The sequence below is a fragment of the Littorina saxatilis genome, linkage group LG3 (genome assembly GCF_037325665.1).
Source record: "Littorina saxatilis isolate snail1 linkage group LG3, US_GU_Lsax_2.0, whole genome shotgun sequence".
Lineage (NCBI taxonomy): Eukaryota > Metazoa > Mollusca > Gastropoda > Littorinimorpha > Littorinidae > Littorina > Littorina saxatilis.
Window position 1 is genome coordinate 38,659,755 of NC_090247.1, and position 27,964 is coordinate 38,687,718.

A 27,964-nucleotide genomic window follows, 5' to 3' on the forward strand; every position below is an offset into this window, starting at 1 on the left:
ACACCACATGACAGTAGGGAGTTAACACCCCTGACTGTGACTATGACACTGACAGCCTAAAGTGTTTCCTTTCACCAAAGAGTTAGTGCATGTATCATTTGGTGAAGCTCTCAAATTAACAACAATATACAGCTTAATGCAGCAAACGAAAAAAACGGTCAATTTTTTAGAATTTTGAAATTTGTCCATTTCTGTAAGTCAAAACAAGAAGGGCAAAGCCCATACGACTCACATGCTTGACCTTGACCTGTACATGACCTTGACCTTCAGGGTCAAGGTCAAATAACTAAACCTAGCAATGACATCATACACTAAGAACTGCTTTACACATTTTTCATACCAAAATACATGTGACCTTGACCCAAGGTCAAGGTCATCCAAGGTCATGCAACACAAAGCTGTTAATTCAAGACATAGGAAGTACAATGGTGCTTATTGGCTCTTTCTACCATGAGATATGGTCACTTTTAGTGGTTCACTACCTTATTTTGGTCACATTTCATAAGGGTCAAAGTGACCTTGACCTTGATCATATGTGACCAAATGTGTCTCATGATGAAAGCATAACATGTGCCCCACATAATTTTTAAGTTTGAAACAGTTATCTTCCATAGTTCAGGGTCAAGGTCACTTCAAAATATGTATACAATCCAACTTTGAAGAGCTCCTGTGACCTTGACCTTGAAGCAAGGTAAACCAAACTGGTATCAAAAGATGGGGCTTACTTTGCCCTATATATCATATATAGGTGAGGTATTCAATCTCAAAAACTTTAGAGAAAATGGGAAAAATGTGAAAAATAGCTGTTTTTTAGACAACATTTATGGCCCCTGCGACCTTGACCTTGAAGCAAGGTCAAGATGCTATGTATGTTTTTGGGGGCCTTGTCATCATACACCATCTTGCCAAATTTGGTACTGATAGACTGAATAGTGTCCAAGAAATATCCAACGTTAAAGTTTTCCGGACGGCCGGCCGACTCGGGTGAGTACATAGACTCACTTTTGCTTCGCATGTGAGTCAAAAAGGAAAAAACAAAATCTATTAATGAAATTATTGCCCTAAAAAAAACATCACTTTCAAACCATTATTTCTTCCAATTCAAATCCCTTTAAAACACTTACTAACAATGGTCAAATGTTGTTCAAATCTTAATACATGTCAAATTTGTAATATCTTCATCAAAGCACAAATGTAACTTTCTAAACATGCTATTTAATTTTGTCATGACTTGCTTTGGGTGGCTTCCTTCCAATGGAAAGTTATCAGCAACAAGAGTGGCTTCTACCCAGGTGTGTACATATGTAGTTGTAATCAGCCAACTGCACTTCTGGCACAATGACTGAAGTTTTTACATGCCACAGTGGTGATATGGGGTTGGGACATGGATACTGTCTCGGAGTCTGCACATAAAGTTGACCCATGTTTATCCAGGCTTGGATTTGAAACCCATAACCCGAGGATCACAAAACCAGAGATCTGCCAACTCTGCTACCAGCCACCCCCCCCCCCCCCCTTGGAGCTAACCCTCAACATATGCTACTTTAAATAAATAACAAAATACCTTTATGGTACTTTGAGATAATGAAAAAAAAGTGCAAGTTCAACAACATGTTTCACAGTAGTTTATTTACCAGGCATGACCAAAGGTTTGCAAGAAGAATTTAGGTACAAGTTACAACTACAAGTCAAAACAACTTTCATTGGAAAAATAGAAAATTATTTGGACTCAGGCAAAAATGACTGTGTTTAAAGGGGGACTTTCCTTATTGCTGTGATCCTAGGGAACAAGAAATTTACCACTTGCGGAGCCGTCTGTAGGAACTGTATCACAGACAATTTTGATCAACATACAAAGGCTTCAAGTCTGACGACTTTACATTTTTATCAAAAGAGTCAGTGATACAGTTCCTCCTGATGGCTTTCGGGAACACAGCAATAAAGAAGGTCCACCTTTACCATTGCAAATTTGTTTTCTCATATTGAAAACCCACATAAAACCAGAGCCACGATCACTGTGAACCGTAGCACTGTTAATCACAACCACGAAGCAGTACCCACAGAAATCCACTTAAAGCTTGTGGGGAAGGCTTAGGGAGGGCAAATGCAGACTAAGGAGACTACAAAAGCCGAACTCACGGGGGAATAGTTGATGCCCGTTGACCGCCTTTCATGTCGTTTTCTTCTGGCTTTGATGGCAGCCGTCTCTTTCTTCTCTTCTTTCTCCGTACCCGAGGCTGTGGTAAGACATGCAAGGCACACACACTAGTGAACACTAGGGTAACTTGCTACAGGGAGAGAGGGTGGAAAGAGTAGAAGAATGACAAAGCACCAAACAGTCTGATCTATACACCGACTGACACACCTTACGATGCCTTCTGGAATAGTAGATCTTTCCCTTCCCCGAGTCAGAACCAGAGGCTGTGCAGGAAAAACAGTAAAAGCGTTAACATTTTAAGTTGCCAGTATAGTTTCAGCTCTCGGTGGCGAATGCTGATGGTGGGGTGTGTCTTCGCCACTGCTGATGCCCCACAAAACACATGAAGACAACTGTTCTGGTATACAGGCTTCACAGTGTCAGTACAGGCACTATATTGTATGGACAATAAAAGTCTTTGGTCATCATGACTTACTGGGTGACGTGGGGTGTGTGAGGGATGCGGCAAGATGGAGACATTAGGTCAAACAGGCATGATGGATACTGTCTTCCAACATTCACACACTTTTCACGCATAATTCTGCTCCGCTTTCAAAATAGACAGCTAAATGCTGGATGAAACCAACTGAGACTGAGAGATACAGCTTATTATCTTTTGCTGGTCCCTCAAATAGTTAGCTTGCCAAACAAACAGAAGCAGACATGCATGCTTGCACACACACAGTCAAGCTAAAAATAATTGTATTACAGGTTTCCCACCCCCTGACCTTTCACACCACCTCCACCATCCCTCTCCTCGACCCCGCTGTTAACTACACTCTCCATCTTCCTCTTCTTCTTCTTCTTCTGCGTTCGTGGGCTGAAACTCCCACGTACACTCGTGTTTTTTGCACGAGTGGAATGTTACGTGTATGACCGTTTTTTACCCCGCCATTTAGGCAGCCATACGCCGTTTTCGGAGGAAGCATGCTGGGTATTTTCGTGTTTCTACAACCCACCGAACTCTGACATGGATTACAGGATCTTTTTCGTGCGCACTTGGTCTTGTGCTTGCGTGTACACACGGGGGTGTTCGGACACCGAGGAGAGTCTGCACACAAAGTTGACTCTGAGAAATAAATCTCTCGCCGAACGTGGGGACGAACTCACGCTGACAGCGGCCAACTGGATACAAATCCAGCGCGCTACTGACTGAGCTACATCCCCGCCCTCCATCTTCCTCAATTCTCTTCACTGTAGAAATATCAACATAGTGTATATTTAAAGCATGAACACATTTAAATAATTAGTGTGATGACCTGTGAATCCTGTTTAGTTAAATTAATCTTGTTGTAAATTGAATTTAAATGTTTGTTTTAGGTTCTCACATGTTATGTTGTATGATGTTTAAATGTTGTGATATGGACCACACATGAATTTCATGTTCAGGGTAGTAAAGTTGTTTATGTCTAAAGAGATGCACTAAGAAAAACAAAACATGTAGAAAAGTCTCTCCCTTACAGTCTGTCTTTTTCGTCTCGTCTTTCTTCTTGTCGTCCTCTGCTGCTGTCTCCGTCTCTCCGTTTCTGAAGCGACTGCTGCGAAGGGAGGCCGAGCGCGTGACACCTGAACTGCTGAGACTAGATGAGTTAATGTCTGACGTGGAGAGAGCGTTGCGTTGACTACGAGGTACATAAGCTGCAAAAGAAAAGAAAGAAAACTGGAATTAGTACTAAAACTCTACAACAAGACAAAGGCACACTAGGTCAACAAATTTAAGCACCAAAGTGGAAAAATATCATCAGCAGGAATGTTATTTGGCTTCAGAAAAAAATTATTGCAAATTGCTGAAAACGTTACCGTCATTTCAGCGAATTTGCCAAACAAAATGAATCCTAGCAACATCCCTGTGTCAGTGTAAACAAAATTGCAGTGACATAAAAAGGTTAACTCAGTAACCTTTAGGGCAATAAGGGTGAAATTGTGTCATGATAAACTTGATTGAGCCCACCCTGAAATTGGTTTGGCTCTCTAAAACAAATGCAAATGTAACAAAGCAGTAAATCTGCTGAGATGCATAATAAATTAACACATCAATCTTTTCTGATCAACAGTAACAGGTCAAGTTATTCTCCATCTACCCAATTGATCACAATTTTTACAATGTACAAACTTAGTTCTGAGTTTTAACCCTACCTCATAACCACCACAACAACAAACGAGACCAAATATTTTTCGTAACTGGTCTCTCAACTTTACAACACCACCAACAGCAAAACCAACAAGCTTACAGGAGCCTCTTAAACAAATTCAGATAGAAACAATTGTGCCAGAAATATCAACCCAACAACGTGTCAGTAAAGAAGTCGCCACTATCCTGTAACATATCTGTTGTTCAGTTTCAACAGATCACGTTCAAAAATACCAAGCAGACCCTGGTGAGACTCACATGATGTGATATCTGAAGTGCCATTGTTTGTTGCCGAGTCCCTATCCTCCCGTGGCCTTCGAAAACTGGTTCTTGTGGATGAATCTCCCTGCAAAACATAAAAGTAGTGCAACACAGGGAAAACCCAAAACACTCTTTAATCTTTTACATACTCCATGAGCTTTACTGTGAATCAGCTCTGACCTATGATACACAATGGTTTACATTTGCCAGATTGCTGAGTACCTATCCCAGCTTTGTTGTGAAACAGAACCATAACAAAAACTTACTTCCAACCGATCTTCAAAATTTCGGCGTCTGTAGGATGAAGTCTCATCTCGATCTCGATCCCGATCCCGGAATGAGTCCCTGGAGGAGAGGTTACTAGTCCTGCTTTCTCGGTCGTTTTGTAATGAACTGCCGATGGACGACGTGGTAGTGGTGGTGGTTGCTGTTGTTGTCGTCGCTGTGGTAGTATCCCGCTGGGAGTCTCGTAATGACGAGCGTGTGGAAGATGTCGTGTCTTCCGTCGTAGCAGGGTTTTTCTTGCTAGAGTCTCCCTGGCGTAGAACCTCCTCCGCTTTCTCAATGTCTTCCAGACTGACACCCTGTGAGAGTGGGGAAAAAGGGAGCAGAGTAAGGTTAGTGTGTCCAGAGCATAGTCTAAAACCACTGGCACAACACAGCTAAAAGGATAACTGCTTCAAGAGTGATGCAACTACAAAAAAACGAGGACATTGACAGAAACCAAAACAGAATGCGAGCTGTACTCTTATTTCTTCAGCATTGGGGAGGTTTGTTTCCTATTACTTGTGTCTTTTCTACATAGTCTGATACTTTTACTTGATTTGCAACAACGTTGATAGTCTTTTTTAACTATGTATTCAGGAGTCATGATAAGTACAGCATGACTAAATGCACTATGGTTTATACCCGTCACAGTGTCTTGATACACCCTGGTATAAAATTAACAGCAAACAGACCAGGTAATAATCCACTTTTGTTTCAGTAACAGATATGTGCTTTCAACCTACCCTCAACCCCCCCCCCCCCCCCCCCACCAAAGCCATCACAGGGTGTTGAAATTCTCATGGCACTGAAAATGAAAATACAACCCCAAAACGTAATGAAAGAATTAATCTACCTTACTTTTCGGACCATAAGGCGCTGCCATGTATAGGGCGCACCCCCTACTTTAAAAAAACCAAAACTGAAAAAATCCTAGAATAAGGCGATGCCATGGATAAGGCGATGGTGTCGTGCATAAGGCGACGGCACGAAAGAAAAAAAAAAGAAAGAAAAAAAATGCGTGACTTTTTACTTCCCAACAGCTGATCTCTCTGTTTACGCCATTTGCGAACCATGGATTCGTTCAGGCCTAGTTCGAAAGCTGCCTTTCTGTTGCTCTCCAGTCGTATCGCAAGATCGATGGCATTAATCTTGAAGGCAGCGTCGTATGAAGCTCTCTTCTTTTCTTTCTTTCTCTTCGTTTTCGGCATTTTGACAGTGGCAAAGTCGAAGTGCAAGTTGAAGTGTCAAGAGACCGACTGTCGACTGTCGTGTTTCAACGCAACTGTTGTTCAGGTAATTTTTTCGGCGATCAACATTGCTTGAATTGTGTTCACTTAAATGGTTGTTAGTTGCTCATTGATTTCAAGTTCACAGTGCTCGTGAAACCTATTTTATCCGGGAATAAGGCGACGTCGTGTATAAGGCGACCCCACGATTTTAAGTGAAAAAAAAAATGAAAAAAGTATCGCCTTATAGTCTGAAAAGTACGGCAGTAATGAAAATTGTCAAATTTTACCTGTGTTGATCTCCTGGTCTGTCTGGCGTGCTTGGCACGAGCCTTGCGCTGAGTTTCTGTCTCCTCGTCACGCTTAGGAGGCTCGAAGGACCTGGAAACACCAAAATATGTTAGTATTAAACTAAAGTGTTTTTTTTCTCTTTGTTTCGTTTTATTTCTAATTGTTCTTATCAAGCTTTTGGTTGTATTTCTGCAGTTTCTATTTCATGCGCATGTGTGCAGCATTTCTGTTCGTGACAATCTTTCTTTATTTGGTGTTTAACGTTGTTTTCAACCACGAAGGTTATATCGCGACGGGGAAAGGGGGGAAGTATGGGATAGAGCCACTTGTTAACTGTTTCTTGTTCACAAAAGCACTAATCAAAAAATTGCTCCAGGGGCTTGCAACGTAGTACAATATATGACCTTACTGGGAGAATGCAAGTTTCTAGTACAAAGGACTTAACATTTCTTACATACTGCTTGACTAAAATCTTTACAAACATTGACTATATTCTATACAAGAAACACTTAACAAGGGTAAAAGGAGAAACAGAATCCGTTAGTCGCCTCTTACGACATGCTGGGGAGCATCGGGTAAATTCTTCCCCCTATCCCGCGAGGGGGGATGAGTGTGACAATCTTGAGCGGAATAGTGTGCTCCTGTATTTCCTTTCTTATCTCCCTCTCTCCACCCCCCCTCCCCCCCTTTTATTTTTGAATATATATTTTTTTATTTTTAGTTCTATTTCTGTATGAAGAAATTTACACAGGCTGCTGTACCGATCTGGTAGTTCCGAGCTCTTCCCCTTGCAATGGCTGTACAACAGTGGAAGGAAGTCAGTGTGCTATGTGTAAAAGCCGTGAAACCTTGAGCAAGGATTCAAGAGCTTGCAGTCTGATCCTTCTGGCCTATCTCTGGTCGCGACAGGGATGTTTCATACATGTATTGTGTAACATTTCTACTCCAGATCCACATCTTTTTCATGGCGACCTATCAGATCAAAGTAATCTTGAGCATTTAGCTTTACAATGATTTACCTTCCCCCTTTTATTAACATCTGGAATGTTTTGCTGAATTCATTTAACAGATTGACTAGGGATCACTTATAAAATAAATTCAACATAACATTCAAACTCGGCACAAGCACCAGCGAAGCTGTTGATTTTTTTTAAAAGGATTTGAGTTGAAATATGCTCCTTTCCTTGTGTAAAAGTCAGAACACATTTTACAACAAAGCTTACAACTAAGACAAAGTCTTCTACCGAATGCTGAAAGAGTACAATGGGATAAGCACCACATGAGTCAACTAAGGCCCAGAGGTAAAGGTAACAAGCAACTCTATCTGATGATAAAATAAGAAACCTGAAAAGCTTGCACTAAATAATATGAGGGATCAAAGTAAATTCACGACTAACCTACAAAAGCTTGCACTAAATAATATGAGGGATCAAAGTAAATTGACGACTAACCTACAAAAGCTTGCACTAAATAATATGAGGGATCAAAGTAAATTCACGACTAACCTACAAAAGCTTGCATCAAAAACCTCCAAAACAACGTGAAATATCAAAAAAGGAAGATTAAAAACAACAACAAAAACGAGATGTCCTATGCATTTTGAATGGTTGAATTTTATAATCCTAAGACATATTTGTTCCTGGAAAAGCACCATGTGAGTGACCTAGTTAAAGCCGTTTGTTTCCTTCAGTCTTCCAAATTCTTACGTGCTTAGACACTCTGCGAAATTTGTTACTCTCCAACCAAAACTGATTCTATGGCTGTTTCAAATTTTAAAAACAACAAAATGTGACTAATAAAGAAACCACACAACATAGCAGTCAACACAATAAAATCAAGAATCACGCATGAGGCAGCGATAAAACAAAAAAACAAATGGATGGAAACAAGGGAAACTATTAAAACAACAGTCAAATAGCTTGCAATCACAAGCTTCATGTGTTATTTACTACAACAAAATGCATCCACATCTTCTTTGACTGCTTTTTTTCTTTTCTCTTTGTGTGTGTGTTTCTTTTGTACTGTGTCTGAATACTTCTAGAGGCTACACAATCTGAGTGTTCAATAAGCAAAGAGCAGGCTACGGGGAAAAAAGGCACCAGAGGCCTTTCTCCACCTAATTTTCTATTAAAAAAATGTTGTCTTCCCCTCAAAATTCTTCAACCATACTCACAGGTTCATCTAACCACAGGAAGTATTTTCAACCAATATTCTAATGCTGCGAACATTCAACAAAGACAATGGCTACATCCTCTGACAATCCTCTCGAATTAGGAGCTAAGGGTTTTTCCCATGTAGTTTTCATACATTGTTGGTGATGTAAGTAAATTTCAGAATCTCGTCTGAACTACAGGCTGTAACAAGCCAATAGACCACCACAAGTTGCAATCAAAGGCACTTAACACCTGAAGACTACTGAGCTACCATCCTAAAGAATTCCAACCTAAGCTAACTAGGCTTTCCGCTTCACTTCTGGCCAATGTCCTCAAAAAAATCAATGCAACAAAGCTAGCCAAGCCATAACTAGGCAAACAAGGCTTTTAAAACATGTCCCTGATACTCGAACTTACGTAAGCTTGGAAGGTGTGCGCTCAACTAACAAGGCTTTTTTTCACTTCTGGGAAAGCCCTCATACAATGAAATACTAAAACTAACCAAGCTGGTAAGCCTAAACTGCATTGGCAAGGTTTAAAGCTTGTTCTTTTCTGACAAATCCTTTCAACTCACACCTCAACTTATCTAAAGTTTCAGCCAGCAGATCCAGGTAAGTTAAAGAAAATGCTTCCAAAAAAACTGTTGCAAAACACCAAGCTTTCTCCACTTTGTAAGCTTCAAAAACTGAAGCTACAACAACTATGCTTCAGAATGGTTTCAACGAAACGCCACTTGACTGCAACCGTACAGAACCTTCCAGTTCAATCATAAACTAAGCCTTAAAACTGATTCGCTTTCGGCACCTTCTGAATACTGAATTGGTAGAATTGGAGGTGGTGACTACGGTGGTGGTGCCAGTAGAGGTGTTGGTTAGGGGGGCGGAGGAGGAGGAAAAGGCTGAGATGGAGGAGGACGGTCGGTTTATTCGACTGTTGCCACGGCCATCCTGTTCCTGCTCTTTCTGCTGGTTGAGTTCATGCTGGCGCAAGTAGTACGGCTTGTAGCCAGAGCGTGACAAGTAATCGCGATACGGGGTGTAACTGCTCTGGCCGGATGACCAGCTATACCTGCAATCACACAGAACCAAAGCAAAAACGCACACTGACATGCAGTGAAAACCACCATGCAAGAACGGAGAGAGAAAAAAAGGAATGAAATAAAAAGAAAAAGGTTACTGGGAGTAATTATACAAAAATACACTCAACAAAAAAAGTACAAACGAAAAGAAGGGAGAAAAAAAGAGAAAAAAAGGAGACTTCCAAACAAAGTACACTGTAAAATGAAAAGGGACTTCACTAAATCCACAAGCTTAAATCAATAAATCTATTGCAGGAACACTTTTAATTCTTTCGATGTGACAGTCTCTTTTTTACATTTAGTCAAGTTTTGACTAAATGTTTTAACGTAGAGGGGGGAATCGAGACGAGGGTCGTGGTGTATGTGTGTCTGTGTGTCTGTGTGTGTGTGTGTAGAGCGATTCAGACTAAACTACTGGACCGATCTTTATGAAATTTGACATGAGAGTTCCTGGGTATGAAATCCCCAGACGTTTTTTCATTTTTTCGATAAATGTCTTTTATGACGTCATATCCGGCTTTTCGTGAAAGTTGAGGCGGCACTGTCACGCTCTCATTTTTCAACCAAATTGGTTGAAATTTTGGTCAAGTAATCTTCGACGAAGCCCGGACTTCGGTATTGCATTTCAGCTTGGTGGCTTAAAAATTAATTAATGACTTTGGTCATTAAAAATCTGAAAATTGTAAACAAAATATTTTTTTTATAAAACGATCCAAATTTACGTTCATCTTATTCCCCATCATTTTCTGATTCCAAAAACATATACATGGGTCCTTCCACAAAGCTGTGTACCACAAGAGGGTTATGACTTTAGAGTAAGATTTCGGAATGTTTTTCTTGCTTCTCGAATGATATAAGGATATCAACAGACTGCAAATTGACCAAAGAGATAACGATAAGAAAATCAAGAAGATCGCTATGTTGGTTAGTGTTTTATATGAAAGCAAACACAGAAAATGACGTCAAAATGGCGTTTTTTGTGTGACATTGCTTACATCTTGTTTTTAAGTATTCGTGTGGCTGCCAATAAAATGCGACCATGAACCCCCCGATATACATCTTCGTTGTCTTTTGTGCTAGTGTTACATATGCACTTAGCTGTTTTCCTCTACATATGTTTACAGTGTGCATTTGGATCGTTAAGAAATAACGGTTGCCTACGTAACATTTGGTTTCTAAAACCAACCGCGAACTACGTGAACATGTCTATAACTTCTGCACGCACGAATATGCGACTGTGTGTATTATCAGGCACAACTGATGTGTAGTGAACGTGTTAAAATGTGCGCCGTGTCAATTTGATCCGATTTGAATGTGATTTTGCCTTTCGCGTGTCCCCACTAAGCTTCGTTTCTATTTGTTCTGGTTAAGCTGGATCGTTAAAAATGATATTTGTCACTTATCAACGCATCAAACTTGGTGTTTCTTTCGCATGTAATGTTCTTCAACATCGCTGAAAGGTTTTTCCATAAAAAAAAATCCATTCATTTTTGGAACGCAGCAGACGTGAAGCGTTTTATGAGTCGTTTCCAACGAGGGACGAATGTTACGTAGGCAACCTTTTGCGACTCTTCGCTCTTAAAGTTAATATTTTTTTAAAAGTTCGACATTTCAATGTTTTATTTTGTGATAGACGTGCTCGGTGTGTCTTTGTCAAGTCTTAGGCTATTCTTTGTAGTCTAGTCCTGTTCAAGTTGTAAGAGTTTAGGTAAAAAAACCGTTGAATTTTCATCAAAATTGGAACAAACTCGACTATATTTTCTTTCGAAAAACGATAAATCGAAGAAAATCAGATTAAATGCTGTTGCGAAATAGAGAGAAAGAAATTCTGCGTTTGTGAAGCTGATTTCCTTAGTGGGGATACAAAAAAGAGCAGTTCCTTCAAACTGCCTGGTGATACTTAGCTTATATATCCAGAAAGACTTGACTGGGCGAACCAAGCAGCCAAATTTAGCCTCGAATATCAAATTAATTTCACTAGCTTACAGCATTTACCCTCCCCAACTCCTTAAAGAGCATTCTTTGTTAGAAATTGTGCGATTGTTCTTGCCAATCACACTTAGATTTATGGTATAGGATGAATAATGTCTCTGACAGGACCACTAAGAACGGATTGAATTATCGATCAAATATAACAAGAAGGCGCAATTGGTCAACTAGCTCTAAACAGTTGCCCATGTTGTTTATAATCTTTGCCATGTAGCTTTGAAATTAGCAGTTCATTGTTTTGGACATATACGCTGTGAAAACCCATACATTACATTGACTTTTTCGAAGCATGATCACAAAAATATGGTCGCAAAAATGAAGCGAATTAGCAGAAAAATAAAGTTTTTGAGGTAAAAATAATTGTGTCTGTTGGGTGGATAGTTTGTGTATTGTTCTGTTTCTGAGTTATTCCATTATTCAGATATAACACAATACAATACCAACGTGTTTAAGAAAGGAACACTGTGTGTCCGACGTATCTCGAAGACACAGCAAATCATTAATAATCAAAATCGTTTAGTGTCTTGATCTGCCTTGTGTTAAAAACAACGCACCTAAATCTAACCAAATTTCCAGTCGCATCAATGACGACGTCACCAAAACCAAAAGAATTCCATTCATAACACAGTCATTCACAAGCCGGTTCATGACGCCAAGTCACGGACCAATCGAATCGTCACACCACATGCTGACGTCAAGTGCGACGCGGCGCGAACTGTCGGCTGCTCCGTCATCCTGCTCAAGAGGAGAAACCGCAACAGTGTACATCTTGTTGCTACATGTTGACTCAATGTTATTTATTGACTCACACGAATGGATTTGTTTGTTACTTCACACAGACGATGTTTGTTTGTTGGTTGACACAACCAAAAAATACGTTTTTGTTACCTATAACTAGTTCAATTTGTTTTTCCTGACTGCATTTTGTTCGGAATAAGCTCTAAATGTGAAGCAAATAAAACTTGTTACTATATACTATGGCTTTTTGTTATCTGTTTTGTGTGTTTGGATCCCATGTTACGTTAAACATGTGTGATGTTACACAACTTTCTGACCACCCCTCGTATCCAAAAAGCATAAACGTATCTTTTGTTTGGCATGGCAACGTGACATATGTCTATATCTTTTACATAAACCGTAAAAACAACCTATTCAGACACTTTCAATTTTCACGAAGCATGTCACGCTTTTGGTACACAGCTTTGTGGAAGGACCCACATATGTTATATTTGGATTAAAAACAAGCTCTGAAAATTAAAAATATAAAAATTATTATCAAAATTAAATTGTCCAAATCAATTTAAAAACACTTTCATCTTATTCCTTGTCGGTTCCTGATTCCAAAAACATATAGATATGATATGTTTGGATTAAAAACACGCTCAGAAAGTTAAAACGAAGAGTGGTACAGAAAAGCGTGCTATCCTTCTCAGCGCAAGTACTACCACGCTCTTCTTGTCAATTTCACTGCCTTTGCCGTGCGCGGTGGACTGACGATGCTACGAGTATAGGGTCTTGCTGCGTTGCATTGCGTTCAGTTTCATTCTGTGAGTTCGACAGCTACTTGACTAAATGTCGTATTTTCGCCTTACGCGACTTGTTTTCCCTTCTACAAAACATATTTCGTTTTTGTCTTTTCTTCAATCTAAAAGCTTCAACAATTAAATGCTCTTAGGCAATGCTCAGTTTCTTCTTTTCCCCGTAAAGACTTTTTCACAGTTAATAGGCTAAACCCTTCTGATGATATTTTCTCTGCAAAGCACCTTTCTGATTAATCCACTTGATTTGAACCATGTATAGAGATCCCTGTTATCCGGAGACACAGACAACCCACCATACAACTCCGCTCCTAAAAGCCAAAGCATAGCTTATGATATTGTCACCCTGTTGTTTTCCATTTGCCAAAACACCAATATAGATAGTTTTGTGTATGTGTGTGTGTGTGTTTGTGTGTGTGTAGAGCGATTCAGAGTAAACTACTGGACCGATCTTTATGAAATTTTTCATGAGAGTTCCTGGGTATGATATCCCCAGACGTTTTTTTCAGTTTTTTGATAAATGTCTTTGATGACATCATATCCGGCATTTTGTAAAAGTTGAGGCAGCACTGTCACACCCTCATTGGCTCACGTAAGTGTAGCCTATGCGATGCTAACTTTTGTCTGTCTGTGCGTGCGTGCGTGCGTGCGTGTGTATGTATGTATGTATGTCTGTGGTAGAAACTTTAACATTTGAAGACGTCACAACATTTGAAGACGTCACATTATGACGTAAGAGGGTTAGACGTCACGCGAAGGAATTACTGAAAGTCTCGGTCATTGTTATTTTGAGCGGGCCGAGACTAGTTTTTTCTTCGAAATCGGCCATTCAGATCTAGATCTAGTGTCTCGCTTTCTTGCACAGTGTCACCTATGCCGCTTACTGTGTGTGTGTGTGTGTGTGTGTGTGTGTGTGTGTATGTGTGACGAAGTGATTGAGTTTGTGTTACTGTTTGTCGATTTCTTACGTGAGCCTTGAAGGCTTCGCCTCTTGTTTTTCAATCAAATTGATTGACATTTTGGCCAAGCAATCTTCGACGAAGGCCGGACTTTGGTATTGCATTTCAGCTTGGAGGCTTAAACATTAATTAATGACTTTGCGTTTGGTCATTAAAAATCTGAAAATTGTAATTAAAATTATTTTTTTTATAAAACGATCCAAAATTACGTTTATCGTATTCTTCATCCTTTTCTGATTCCAAAACCATATAAATATGTTATATTCAGATTAAAAACAAGCTCTGAAAATTAAAAATATATATTATTATGATTAAAATTAAATTTCCGAAATCGATTTAAAAACAATTTCATCTTATTCCTTGTCCGTACCTGATTCCAAAAGCATATAGATAAGATATGTTTGGATTAAAAAAACGTTCGGAGAGTTAAAAAGAACAGAGATATAGAAAAGCGTGCTATCCTCCTCAGCGCAACCGCTACCGCGCTTTTCTGGATTGTTAATTTCACTGCCTTTGCCACGAGCGGTAGACAGACGATGCTACAAGTGTACGGTCTTGCGGAAAAAATGCAATGCGTTCAGTTTCATTCTGTGAGTTCGACTGAGCTTGACTAAATGTTGTATTTTCGCCTTACGCGACTTCTTCTATTTTGAACCTCAATTTCTCCTAGTTTACAGACTAATTTACAAAGCATATGGTACACCAGTGCAAATCAAAATATTAGACACTGTGCATCAATTTCAAAGAGGAAATGCATCTCACAATACATATACAAGACTGTTTCAAGAGCTTGTGTTTGCTGTGTAAACGGCACCGAAGCATCTTCATCTATACGTCAACTTGTGCGTATAAAGTGATTACTTTCTCTCATGTGTTAGTACCCTTTTCTCTCCTACCAGCAGTGCTCGGGGTATGACATTTCAACGGGATCTCACAATACCATTAGTATATATTTAAAACTGAAGCCAAAGAAAAATGGAACAAGGAGAACATCTACAATAAAAATAAAAATAACACAGGGAAAATAATGGTGACTAAACTACATTTAAGCACCAGTACTGGATTGCTGAACATTGTCTGTTCTAGCGTCCAAACTTCTGAAACTTGTCCTAATATCAGAGGCAGCGCAGATTTGTGATTTGATAAAGTTCACACAAAACAAGGCCTATTTTGCGCAAGATATAACTCAAATGGGTATGGCACCTGAAAAATGCAGTAATTCTCTTTAATAGTCTCGTCTTTGCAGCCAGAAAGTCTTTTTTGGTTGTTGATGACAACAACAACAACAACAACAACAACAACAACAACAACAACAACAACAACAACAACAACAACAACAACAACAACAACAACAACTCACAGTGTAAACTGTTATCTTTTTTTTCTTCACAACACAAAAGAGTTAGCAAAAAGTGTTGATATGAATGCAAAGTGTTCTACCACTTGAAAACAAAAAAAACTAAAACAAAAATACTGTATTCATTTCAGAAACACTGACAAGGAAACAAAACAAAAAATCTACTCTTTCTGAAAAAACCCAGCAAGCATAAGTTTCAGAACTGAGGACGTTAGAACGACAGTGATACCTAACAGAACTAACAGCAGCAGTTCCAATGGCAGCCCCATACAATAACAAAGCACACACACACACACACTCACAAACACACAGTAGGGAGGGGACGGAAGGAGGGAGAGGAGGATCAGGAGGATGCAGTCACAGTACCTGTCCGCTGGCTTGGAGTCTGTGGAGGTGTCGGAGACGGACGTTGTGACGGACGTCGTAGTCCCCGTTGAAATAGTGGACAGTCTAAGTCGGTCCTGTAACTGTTGGCGATAAGTAAATGTTGTATTTTAGCATAGTTCAACATAGTTTTGCTATCCACTTCTTGTGCACGAGAAAATAACCCTCCCGAAAACGAGTAAGGGCAGACTAAAAAAAAAATGGCATAAGGAGAACAATTGCCAAAGAAATCTTAGTGTTATGAAAAGAAAAAAGGAATTAATTTCTGATTAGAAGAGAATCTATAACATCATATTAACTGGAAACGAGTTCCTGAATGGGAATTTGTATACAAAACTAAAGAAATGATGAGTACAGTGAAAAATAGATTAGTACTTATAACAATCCAAAATAATTAGACTTCCAAGATAAATCTTACAAAATCTGCGGTCAAGAAAGAAAGAAGAAATATCCAAAAGAAACGGTCCCCTTCCTCCAAACTGAAAACATGACGGCCCCATTGCTGTCAGATTCTTCAAAACAGTCATGCTCAAGTCTTGAAGCCAATCCACTGTGCAAAGTTATCAAAGTGCATTCTGGGTGCAAAGGCATTGAAAGTTAGTTGCAGAACAATACAGTCAATCATCAAATTACAAATAACTGTACAAACCCACCCAGTGTTTTTGTGTGGTTTTCTTTAAAGTTAAACTAAGGGAGTAATGGTAACAGCAGCTATTCATGTAGCCAAAACAACCTTTATGTAAGCAGCACTAAGCAAGATATACTGGCATCAAGAGTATAAGAATTGTACTATAAAAATGTTGTATAGTCTCAACAGTTCATTTTAAAGTGAAAGTTAACCTAATCTTCCATGCTGAATGCCCACTGTAACAGAAGCATTTCCCAAAGTTTGGTGTGATTTTCATCAACATTTAATCCACTGAAATGTTCCTTGCCGCCAAATGAGGTTGGAAGAATCTGCTGCTGATAGGTTGTGTCCTTGGGGAAAAGATTTAAGATGGTGTTCTACCAGTATTTGGACTGTCATTAATGAATAATTTAGCTTTGAGGTTATTGCCACAACTGTGTTTTGTTTCTCTTCCTTTTTTAATTGTAGTAATCATGCGACATCAGCTCTTAAGATCTAAAACTGAGACAAAGTCAGGGAATTGGACAGCTTTCAGAACCGAATATCTCATGCAGAAGTCCACACACCCCAGAAATATATGCTTCAGTATGAATCTACCCACAAACACCTCTTGCAGTTGCAGTTCACAGAGTGACACTACAGCTGACATGACTCTAAAGAAAGATTTACACCCAACCCACGACCCACGTACAATCCCCACACCCACTTTCTGAAGCTGGCATTCACTCACAGTCTCATTCCTGTGATCAAGCGCTAGACGAGGACTAGAGGCAGAGCGAGGGAGCAATTCATCCTCGTTCTCTTTCATTTTCTCATGCACCATGCTCGTGCTGGGGTTCTTCCTCAGCCCCCTGCGCCATGACGGCACTGTCAGCTCGTCAGTGCTCGTGGCACTGGGCGGATTTTTGCTGCCGAGGTCCTAATCAGACAGAGAGGGGAGAGAAAGGCATGCTTCACGTGGGTCGGTCACTACACACAATAAGCCTGTTATCGCCTGCATGCATGTCAAAAAACCTAAAACTAACCGGGTTCCCAACTAAAAACTAAGTGAAGCTTGTGTGTGGAAGTATAAGTTATAACCTATATGGTGGTAAGAACTAAGTGAAGCTTGTGTGTGGAAGTATAAGTTATAACCTATATGGTGGTAGCAAAGCCTGTCCTTAACTGGGAGAAGTCGACTACGCAGAGTATACTTCCCGACGCTGGCCACACAAAGCTTTAGCACTGAGTTTTTGGTCAAAAGACTTTGAGAAGTCGACTTCGGGCGCAATTAAGGGCCACCTTAAAGCAGAGTCTCAGAATATCTTTTCCCCTCACTTCTCCCATCATATTCAGATCTTTAAATATGTTCTAGGGGATTTTATTTTCCCCTGCACATTTTCTTCCTTTACATTTTGGCGTTGTTTTGCTTTTTGTCTCTGAATGTTTCCAATTCTCCTTCCACAAGTAAGGTAGAAGACAACTACTGAATTTTCTTACATAGCTCCTTAAACTTACAAAATCTTGTAGTAATCGTTCTGTCTCACCCCCCCCCCCCCCCCATCTTTTTTTATTTTATAAATTTCTTTTGTAATGAATCATTACAATGTAAACCCCGGTTTAGCAGAGCCAAAATGCCAGCATTACAAGAAAAAATAGGTAACCAAAGAAAACCAATATGGCTTAACAAGCAGAAAATTACACATGCACTATAATTCATATGCACATTTAGCAAGTCGTTCCAAAAAACCTGTTACTTTAGTAAGATGTGAAGTCAAAGAACCCTCAACCATGTATACATCTAAATGCTTTCTGCCACTATTAGTACAGTTTATGGAATATTTAATGAATGATATGTCAATGGCGTGACAAAAAGTCAATCAATGATTTTCATCAAACTGAGTTGAATTGCCAAAATGAAACATGGCGTTTAGACAAACTTTTAAACAGAAAAGCAAGTGCAATGTACCTTCTATTAGAAAATGTGATTTGCTAATGTTACATCAGCTAAACGAACTGTGTTTGAACCCACCCTGATTTGAATACATGTGTGCAAGTAATTCAAAGTAGTTTTTGTGTGTACCTGAAATGATTTTCAAGAAAAGAAGAAAGAAAGAAAGAGAGAAAGAAAGAGGGAATACAGAAAAATACACACACAAAACAAAACAAAAATGCAAAACTGAACAGATTTTTAAAAATGTAATGAAGAACTGAACTACATATCTACATAAATAGAACACCCACAGTCTGTTGACAGTGACAAATTTGCTCAGATAGACGATCTTGTTCATAGCGTAAGACATGTCTTCTAGTAAATCATAACTTTCCAAACCCATTTCACATATATACTACAGGGCGATATACATGTAGTTTTTTTTCTTTGCTTACCCATCTAACAAAGCAATCGCTAAAATCAATAAATTGAATCAACTCACTGTGTAAAAAACAGTAAAAATTATCCGTTAACGTAAACATATTGCAACTTTACCAACAAAATGAATGTCTCTAAATATAATAAAATGCAAATAAGTGAGACCAAATGAAAGAAAATCAATGCAAGGTTTATTAATACCTCATGATCAGAAACATCAAGAAAATCTGAAGTGTAAAAAAAAAAAAGAAAAGAAAAAAGGGAGGCCAAAACAAAGTGACATGCATACCACAGCAGAGGGGTGGAACATTCTCGATCAGAATGCAAACTCAAAAAAACAACAAAACAAAAAAACAAAAAAAAAACAATACAATCATGTCAAAACTCATGAAACCAAGGCATCCAACAAAACGGGTTTGAACCAAAAACCTACCTGCTCTGTGGGCAGTCGTGCGGGAACACTAATAGATCGGGAGACCAAGTCTTTGGCAGAGGGTTTAGAAGCGTCCTTTTAGGAAGGAAGCAAAGAAAAGCAAGCGGATACAGTCAATTATCCAAGCAGATCACAGGTCAAGCGATGATTACAAATGAAGAAATAATACACTAAGTTTGTGCTTCTAAGATATCATTATTCGTAGCATTATTGATGGAAGGAAAGGAAAACATATTACATAAGGTGAAAAGGAAGAAAACTGATGCATCAATAATCGAAGAACTCAAGAGACAGGGGGGAAGGGGAGGGGGTGGTTTGGAGTTGAGGGTGTGCTGTGATTTCAGACCAAACATTTTATCATTTCCATGTCAGTTCTAAACTACTCATACAGAGCTGTGAGCGCGCACACACACACACATGTGCATGCATAAACACAAAGCTAGAATTTCATTTACTTTTTTTTATTATCACAAATTGTTGAAATTAATATCTTTCTCAAGATTAAACAATTTTTTGTCCGCAAACCAGAACACAAATTTAAATCTGCCCTCTGTTACTTCTTGTCAGAAAATTAAATTACATATGCCATCAATGAGCATTTTAAGTTCTCACTTGATAAACTGATTTCCATAAATCAATCAAGTTCTGAATTGCATTCTGATCAAGCAAGAATAAGAAGGGGAGGTGGTGAAGGAAAACAAGACAGGAGAGATGATTACATATTTTAGAATATATTTTATGAGTCTGAGAATAATAATTATACAAATATGTAATGACATTTTCACCACCAAATGCGGCAGGTTTTAAAATCTTACATTTTGGGCAATACCGCTTCATCATAGTTCATGCTTGCATTATTGTTAGATTTTTCTTCTACTCTATTGGTGCACTGTTCTATGTTACAATTCCATAGATTTTGGGAGCGTACAGTGACAAACAATAAATACTGAATAAATGCAAGCAATTTTCTCCACCAGTAAGACCTATGATGTAAATCAAATACAAAAATGTTTGTTAAATTGGAGGACTGTAGAGAAAAGGATGGGGGCTATGCCACAACATTATCACATTACGAGCAATTATGACATTAAAGATCCTAAAATCATAATAGACATTGTCAACCTTTAAAGAAGAATAAACACAAATCAAAGTTAGAAGTTATAATACAAAAATCATACTAGTGTTAGAATGTGAAGCCAGTACATGTCTACCAGGAAAAGCAGAAAGCAAAGGATAATTGTGACAGGTACATCGGTACAGGTTCGCAATTCCAGAAAGTCGGAAGATGAAATGGAAGAGACAGAACGGCATGACGATGCATGAATCTGATAGATTGGTCTCCCTGTCTCAAAAACGTGTTTCTCTGGGTCATAGTTGTACTGAAATGGGGGGTAATAAGTTACATTTTACATACATACAGCAGATCTTCATCTTTTCACTTGTATTTACCTAATGGTTCTGTACAGCCATGCTAGAACCAGGTGTCACTATTGCCATGTGGCATGTGCACACTTCTATTAATCTCATTAACTTGGTGTTCTCAAATGTGATTTACACACACACAAAAACTGCCTTCGTTAAACTAGGTGAGGATTGTATATCATTTACACGTGCCAATCCGAAACTGATAATTTTCCGGGTATATTGCAGCGAGGATAATGTGGGAAAAGTAAACTGTTCCATAAACTGAAAGTTCACTCAATAACGAAAAGAAATCAGGATAAACAGAAGGTTACATCCATAAACAAGGAGAGGTTATACAAAACCAAATATGAAGGTTAAGGAGAACGGGTAACTTAGTATGTATCTAGGTCACACCTTAGTAGGTGAAAAGAGGTTTAGGGTGCCAGTTTGGGATTGGGAAGTCCATATGACCTACTGAGCAGTTATTGTATTAAATCAGACTGGGAGTGAGAGAGGGTGAGAGCATAGTGATGGTCCTGTTTTGTCTATGTTCTCATACTCAAAGCAGTGAGAGAGCAAAAAGCCTTACACAGAGAATCTCCAGAACACAAGACCTCAATGGATTCTTTCATAACAATCCAAGCCCAGTTAACAGTTAAAGTACAGGCATCAGATATGTTTCCGTGTTGTGTTCCTCTTGGCAAGTGAACGTGTTAAAAGTGGCTCAGCCTATGAAGAGACGATTCTTCCTTTATTCCTTATTCTCTGTGTAAAAGCTTCAGGAATCACTCACAGTGCTGCAAACTGAAAATTGCCACTGTTTTTAACGTCCAGAACAGAAACCATGTAAACACATCTCGGGAAGAACTTACTTCCTGTGGGCTATCTACAGTTTCCGTGCCATCCGTTGCCGTGGGCGCAACCTCTGAAGACGAGGATGTCCTCGTTTCAGAGACAGAGGAAGGGGTGGATGTGGGAGGGGTGATGATGGTGGTGGTTGGTGTGGTGGTGGTAGTGGTGATGCTGGCAGTGCCAGTGGGTTTTTCTGGCTCCGAAACTTCGTCAATTTTGGGCATTTCAGGCTCAAAGTGCGGTTCTAAGGAGGCGTTGTGGCTGGGAGGCCTGTTCCGCGGCGACTGAAGAAGCAGCGTGCACAGACACACACACACACGGCATGACAGACCGTAAGCTACAGATGAATACAGCGCACCAGACTCCCACAAAGACTACAGCGAATTGCAACAAACCAGTTCCGTTTCTATAGCAACACTTTGCTGAACTGCTAAAAATCACAGGTAAAGAGCTTCAGGATGCAGCCAATCGTGTCAAACCAGAGTTGTGTCTTGTGGACTTTAGTATGATAGCAAGTTTTTGAAAATGGCTGATCTTCTTGTTCAACACATTTTTTTAATTCAAATTTGTTAGCAGACATTATAGTGACAGGCTTAGCTGCTGAATTTCATTTAATTGACTAAGATTCTTTTCTTCCATTTTCGTCTGTTAACATTTGCTCTGTCTAATGTCTCCACAAAAGAGAAAAGGACCAAAAACAGAAAAAGGAGGAAAAACAGGGGCAGACCAACTTAACAATAGATACAGAAATGGATTGTCCAGTTAGCGTCAAGGGGATAAATATTTCAAAATCATACACCTCTAAAAAGGAATGATAAAAATTCACACAGAATAGTGAACAAATTCACAGCACAGTCTTCAAATCATGTTTAGAGGAAATAGCCACACATACAGCTTTCACAACTATGGACTCAAAACACGAGTGACTGCACCTTAATGTAGTACTACCCCAAAACCCTTGCTCATCTATCAAAATTTGGCAGCTCTAACCAACACCAAGAAAAAAAGTTTTCATTGAAAAAGAAAAAAAGATTCAAAAACTCACTCGGAACCATTTGCATTGTTCAGACCGGCTGTTTTATCAAACATGCAATTTCACTTCCACCGTAGTGAAGTGATCTGGTTTAAATACCTAACCACAGTTGAACAAAGACGCAACTCGTTGATGTTGCACTTTCATGCCTTCAAGTTTTTTAACAGAACAATTATTTGGAATGAAAAAGATACTTTTCAAATATCTCTGTTTTTTCTTTTTTTAGAATTAGAAAATTCCATGCAATCTCAAACTTGGTTTAAATCAATCGGTTTAAATTGTTCAAAAGATATAATATTGCTTGCATCTCTAGCACGATAACAATTTTTAAGATGTCATGCTGCCACTATATTAGGACAAAAGCGACATCAATTCAAAGGTACATCACGATTCACATCATACTTGCAATATTCACGACTTGCCTTGCAGATACAAAACATGTTCACGAAGATACCGCTGCTGACTCAATGCAAATGGTTGATCAAAGACACCACCCTTCCCCCAAGCTTGCACAACTAAAGACTTGCAAGTCCAAAAAGAGTTCCCTAAAATATGATTTGAATTTCTCCATGAACAAAGATATGAAGCTTCATAAAAACGTACATGTTAAACACTGACAAGCCATCAAGTTTACAAACAAACCAAGCAGGTATACAGAAGTTTTATGTCCTTTGGAAGGTATAGGTATCAACATAGGCAGATGCTCTATGCATGTTTTATTGTCAGCTTGTACGTTAACGCTTCTTACTGTTGCTTAACAATGCCAATAAAGGATGGTTGGTAGCTGGGAGGAGTAGAGAAACTGATGAAATTAGCAAACTTAAGGATCCAACTCATGCTTCTTTATCTCTTAATCTATCTCTCCATAATTCCTACACAGCAGCTTGCACAATCTATGCAATATTTCCATGCTGATGCAGGTTCAATTTTGCAAGAATGCATTGTCCTCTTTGCTTTTAACTGGGTACATGTTTTATGACTGATATCATTGATCAAACATGCCTACTCCTGTAATCCTTGGCTTGTTATGAATGGTCGCAGCCAAATCAAGAAGATGTTAGGTTAATGCCAAATTACTAGCACAGTGGTTCTTAATGTGAGCATAATTATACACTTGTGGAATTCGAAATTATCACACACTGTCTTGGTAGAAGTGTTTTACTGTAAGAAAAGATTTGGAGAAAAAAATATCCAGAAATGTACAACACAATAGAACGCTCAGATTAAAACCCTTCTGTGCCAGAAACAGCATGTGACATTCAAGAAAAGTATGCACACTTTTAAGAGTAGCCGCTCTGCAAATAGCATTATCACTATTCACTGCATTTGTGAGGCTTTCTATCAACAGCACCCTAAAGGTCTCAAAAACGCATCCTATACTGCGTGAAGTATTAAAAGAACCCGCAGACTATGATATTGCGGCTAATGAAAGCGATAAAAGCAACACAAATCCACCCCAATTTCATTTGGACAGCTAGTGGATTTTCCAGCTTAAACATCTATAAAACCCACACCAGTCAGCAGGAAAAACCCACACCGGAAGGAAGTGTAACCTACCTGAGGCTGTGAGATCAATGATGACTGCTTGTTCAGCTCGTTCTTGCGTTCTGGAAAATGCAGACACCAATAAAAAGTGGGAAAAGAAACCGCTTTGAAGGTCTTGGATGAAGAGAATTGAAGACAACACAGTGGGGAGCACAAGCAAGAGGAATGAACGGAAGACAGAGAGAGCAAGAGAGAGCAAGAGAGAGCAAGAGAGAGAGAGAGAGAGAGAGAGAGAGAGAGAGAGAGAGAGAGAGAGAGAGAGAGAGAGACAGGGAGAGAAACAGAGAAGAGAGGCAGAGACAGAGACAGACAGACAGACAGAGAGAGACAAAGACAGAGATTGAGACAGTTGTTGGAAAATAAAACCATGGCAATATCATTAGACTGACACTCCCTCAAAATTGGAATTATTTTTGCACATTCGCCTTGTGCGTATATTTGAGACATAGTAAGAGTTTTTGTGTGTTGTATTCCGCCTTTCGAACTACCGTACTTTCCGGGTGACAAGGCGCTTCGTTATACAAGACGCACCCCCTTCTTTTTAAAAAAAATTGTAATCCAGTCACCCATTGGACAGGGGGCCGATAGGGCCCACCAAAATGACCCAGTTTTTGCCATGAGAGGTGGTTCCCCTGTCATATCTGAGAGAGGAAACACTTCCTGCACCGGGGTCAGTGACCGACTTTAACTGAGTGAAAATATGTGTGCTCTGTGTGTGCGGCCAGATCAAAGGCATTGTGATAGCTGGGTGGCCTTGTTAAAAGACACGACCTTCTTCCCAGGGGTCAATGACCCAGTTTTTGCCATGAGAGGTGGTTCCCCTGTCATATCTGAGAGAGGAAACACTTCCTGCATCGGGGTCAGTGACCGGTCAGTGACCGAGTTTAACAGAGTGGAAATCTGTGTGTGCGGCCAGATCAAAGGCAGGGCAGTACCTAGTAGCTGAAACATGCATAATCACAAGTTGTTTGACTGTAGGCGCTTCGTTATACAAGAGGCAGGGGTCGAACAGGAAAAAAAGTCGTGCGCGTGCCTTATGACCCGGAAAGTACGGTAAGAGAAAAAGGCAGAGAAAAAATGGATTCCAGAGTCTTCTAGTTCTACGCTCCTTGAACCTAAAAAGACAGAAACACAGCAAGAGAAAGCTCAAGACAAACATTTACCTGTCTCAGCGTCCTGTGTAGAAGGAGTGGTGACTGTAGGTTTATCCTCCTCATCTTTCGGTGTGGACAGGTGGCTGAGGTTGGCATCCAGAGTGGCTCGCTCCTCCTCCGAAGACTGCGTGATCACATTCTGTTTCTGATCGCTGCTCATTCGCGTCACAGAACTTCTGGCAGAAACACAGACATTACAAGTACCGTTGCATGATACCGTTCTGCCACTGGAGCCCGCGTCTGCGACGCTCTGTCTGAAGCAAGGAAGATTACAAGCTACTACGGCTACGAAACTACTCTTTTTTCTGGGTGGTACCGTCCTGCCCTTTCCTGAGGTTCTGGGGAAACAAAAGAACACCAAAAGCCACACAAAAACAAAGCACAAACACAACAAAACTTTAAAAAAATTCAGGGATCGCGTTAACCTAAAATTTCTGTTTTTTTACTAGAAAAATTCTCAAAATACATCAAATGAAATCAGCAATTGGTCGTATACATATACCGATTGATTATTGGTTCGAACGGTTTCTTTCTACCAAATATAATGTAACCACCGTCTTTTAGACTTGGTTTGACTGGTTGATGTAAAAGAGTGACTGGTTTCTGTGAGTCAGCATTCATATTTGTAAAGATACAATGGACCCCCTCCCCCTCTCATTATAAAACTTCCTCAGTTTTAAGACCTTGCTTTCAGATTTCCTGTTCATAACCTCTGCAAATGTAACCTTATTTTAAAACTTGCCCCTTTTTTAAGATTCCATGTGTATTGAATTTGTTGCGGTCTTCAAAGAGGGGTTCCACTGTATACCTGTCTCAATAATGGCTAACGCGATCACTGCATTTTTGTAACAGTAGGTTTCTTGACAATAATAAAAACAGCAACCAAATGAAAGTTAAAACAACAACAACAACAGAACAAAAACCATAAAACAAGGGTGTTACCTTGAAAAAAACCAAAACATCATGCTTAAATAGGCCTTCAATTCATCAAAGCAATCCAAATGTCACAAAGGGGCAAAATGGTTTACAGTAAAATAATATAACACCCAAAATAGTAATTATGCCAAAGCTGAGCAATAAAAACACACGAAGAAAAATATTTGCGTTGAACGCAATTTACCTCAAATCAGTGCAAGCCTCTGATATCTGGGCTTTACTGAAACAAGACATAGGCTCGAGAACCAGCTATTGTCATACACCCTGAGACCTGCTTTCCTCACTAAGTCTAACAAAGACAACAAGGACATTCAAGAATGTAACAAATATCAACGATTCTCTCTTGTTTTAACCCTACCGGATTCATTCCTCCCAAGAAAGGGTATGGCTGCCTGTTAAGTTGAGTGACAGAAATTTAAAAACGATTCTACAAAAAATCCTCCCATCGGCATTTGGATGATAGTCATCTTCTCTGTATCAGTCATGCATGCATTCTTCCCACTTCCGTGCGGTTATATATGCTCTCAACAAGTGTGATAAGATGAAACAAGTCGCATAAGGCAAAATTACTACATTTAGTCAAGCTGTGGAACTCACAGAATGAAACTGAACGCACTGCATTTTTTCACAATGACCATAGTCCGCCGCTCGTGCAAAAGGCAGTGAAATTAAGGAGCCTGTTTAGCGCAGTAGTGGTTGCGCGGTGCTGCATAGCGCGCTTTTCTGTACCTCTCTTCGTTTTAACTTTTTGAGCGTGTTTTTAATCCACACATATCATATCTATATGGTTTTGGAATCAGGAACCGACAAGGAATAAGATGAAATTGTTTTTAAATCGATTTCAAAAATTTTATTTTAATCATAATTTTTATATTTTTAATTTTCAGAGCTTGTTTTTAATCCAAATATAACATATTTATATGTTTTTGGAATCAGAAAATGATGATGAATAAGATGAACGTAATTTTGGATCATTTTATAAAAAAATAATTTTGATTACAATTTTCAGATTTTTAATGACCAAAGTCATTAATTAATTTTTAAGCCTCCAAGCTGAAATGCAATACCAAAGTCCGGCCTTCGTCGAAGATTGCTTGGCCAAAATTTCAATCAATTTTATTGAAAAATGAGGGTGTGACAGTGCCGCCTCAACTTTTACAAAAAGCCGGATATGACGTCATCAAAGACATTTATCCAAAAAATGAAAAAAACGTCTGGGGATATCATATCGTCTGGGGAACTCTCATGTAAAATTTCATAAAGATCGGTCCAGTAGTTTACTCTGAATCGCTCTACACACACACGCACAGACACACACACACACACACACAGACACACCACAACCCTTGTCTCGATTCCCCTCTATGTTAAAACATTTAGTCAAAACTTGACTAAATGTAACAAAAGCATAACACAAATCACCTTGCACAGCCACAGAGAAGTAGCTCAGTCTTGCCCATACCAACATAAGGAATGCTGTTTCTGAACACCAAGGAGACTACTACTAACCTGTCCTGGAAAACCAACTGTGTGTATTGATTCACAAACAATTCAGAATGGTCGCCTTTAATCACCAAGAACTACTCAGCTCCTAGCATACCACAAATACCACCTGTCACCTTCCTAACTGATCCAAGCCATGGTGTAATGAACGCAATGTTCGGCAACACCTAGAGCTTTGACTACAGTGACCACAGTAAGACCTGCCACAACGGCTGTGGTTTTAAATAAGAATTCATAAAGTGTGTTTATGATGGTACTGCTCTCCTCTCAATTCAATACATGCTCTTTTGCAGGA

The 27,964-nt window shown here is 39.4% G+C and overlaps 1 protein-coding gene across 15 annotated transcripts in view; it reads right to left on the bottom strand.

The window, feature by feature from the left end:
* Positions 1-27,964, bottom strand: part of LOC138962311 (protein phosphatase 1 regulatory subunit 12A-like) — a 108,680-nt gene that overhangs the window by 48,968 nt on the left and 31,748 nt on the right. For 3 of the 15 annotated variants that reach the window (XM_070334069.1, XM_070334067.1, XM_070334068.1), the window contains exons 8-18: positions 25,240-25,406; positions 24,089-24,138; positions 21,519-21,782; positions 17,190-17,378; positions 15,814-15,914; positions 9,331-9,594; positions 6,373-6,463; positions 4,856-5,173; positions 4,587-4,674; positions 3,659-3,835; positions 2,140-2,237 (exon numbers count right to left, since the gene is read on the bottom strand). In XM_070334069.1, the coding sequence (XP_070190170.1) occupies positions 2,140-2,237; positions 3,659-3,835; positions 4,587-4,674; positions 4,856-5,173; positions 6,373-6,463; positions 9,331-9,594; positions 15,814-15,914; positions 17,190-17,378; positions 21,519-21,782; positions 24,089-24,138; positions 25,240-25,406 (1,807 nt within the window). Of the gene's footprint in view, positions 1-2,139; positions 2,238-2,365; positions 2,422-3,658; positions 3,836-4,586; positions 4,675-4,855; positions 5,174-6,372; positions 6,464-9,330; positions 9,595-15,813; positions 15,915-17,189; positions 17,379-19,242; positions 19,318-21,518; positions 21,783-24,088; positions 24,139-25,239; positions 25,407-27,964 lie in introns of all 15 variants that reach the window. The other 12 variants (XM_070334072.1, XM_070334071.1, XM_070334070.1 and 9 more) reach the window with 11 other exon arrangements.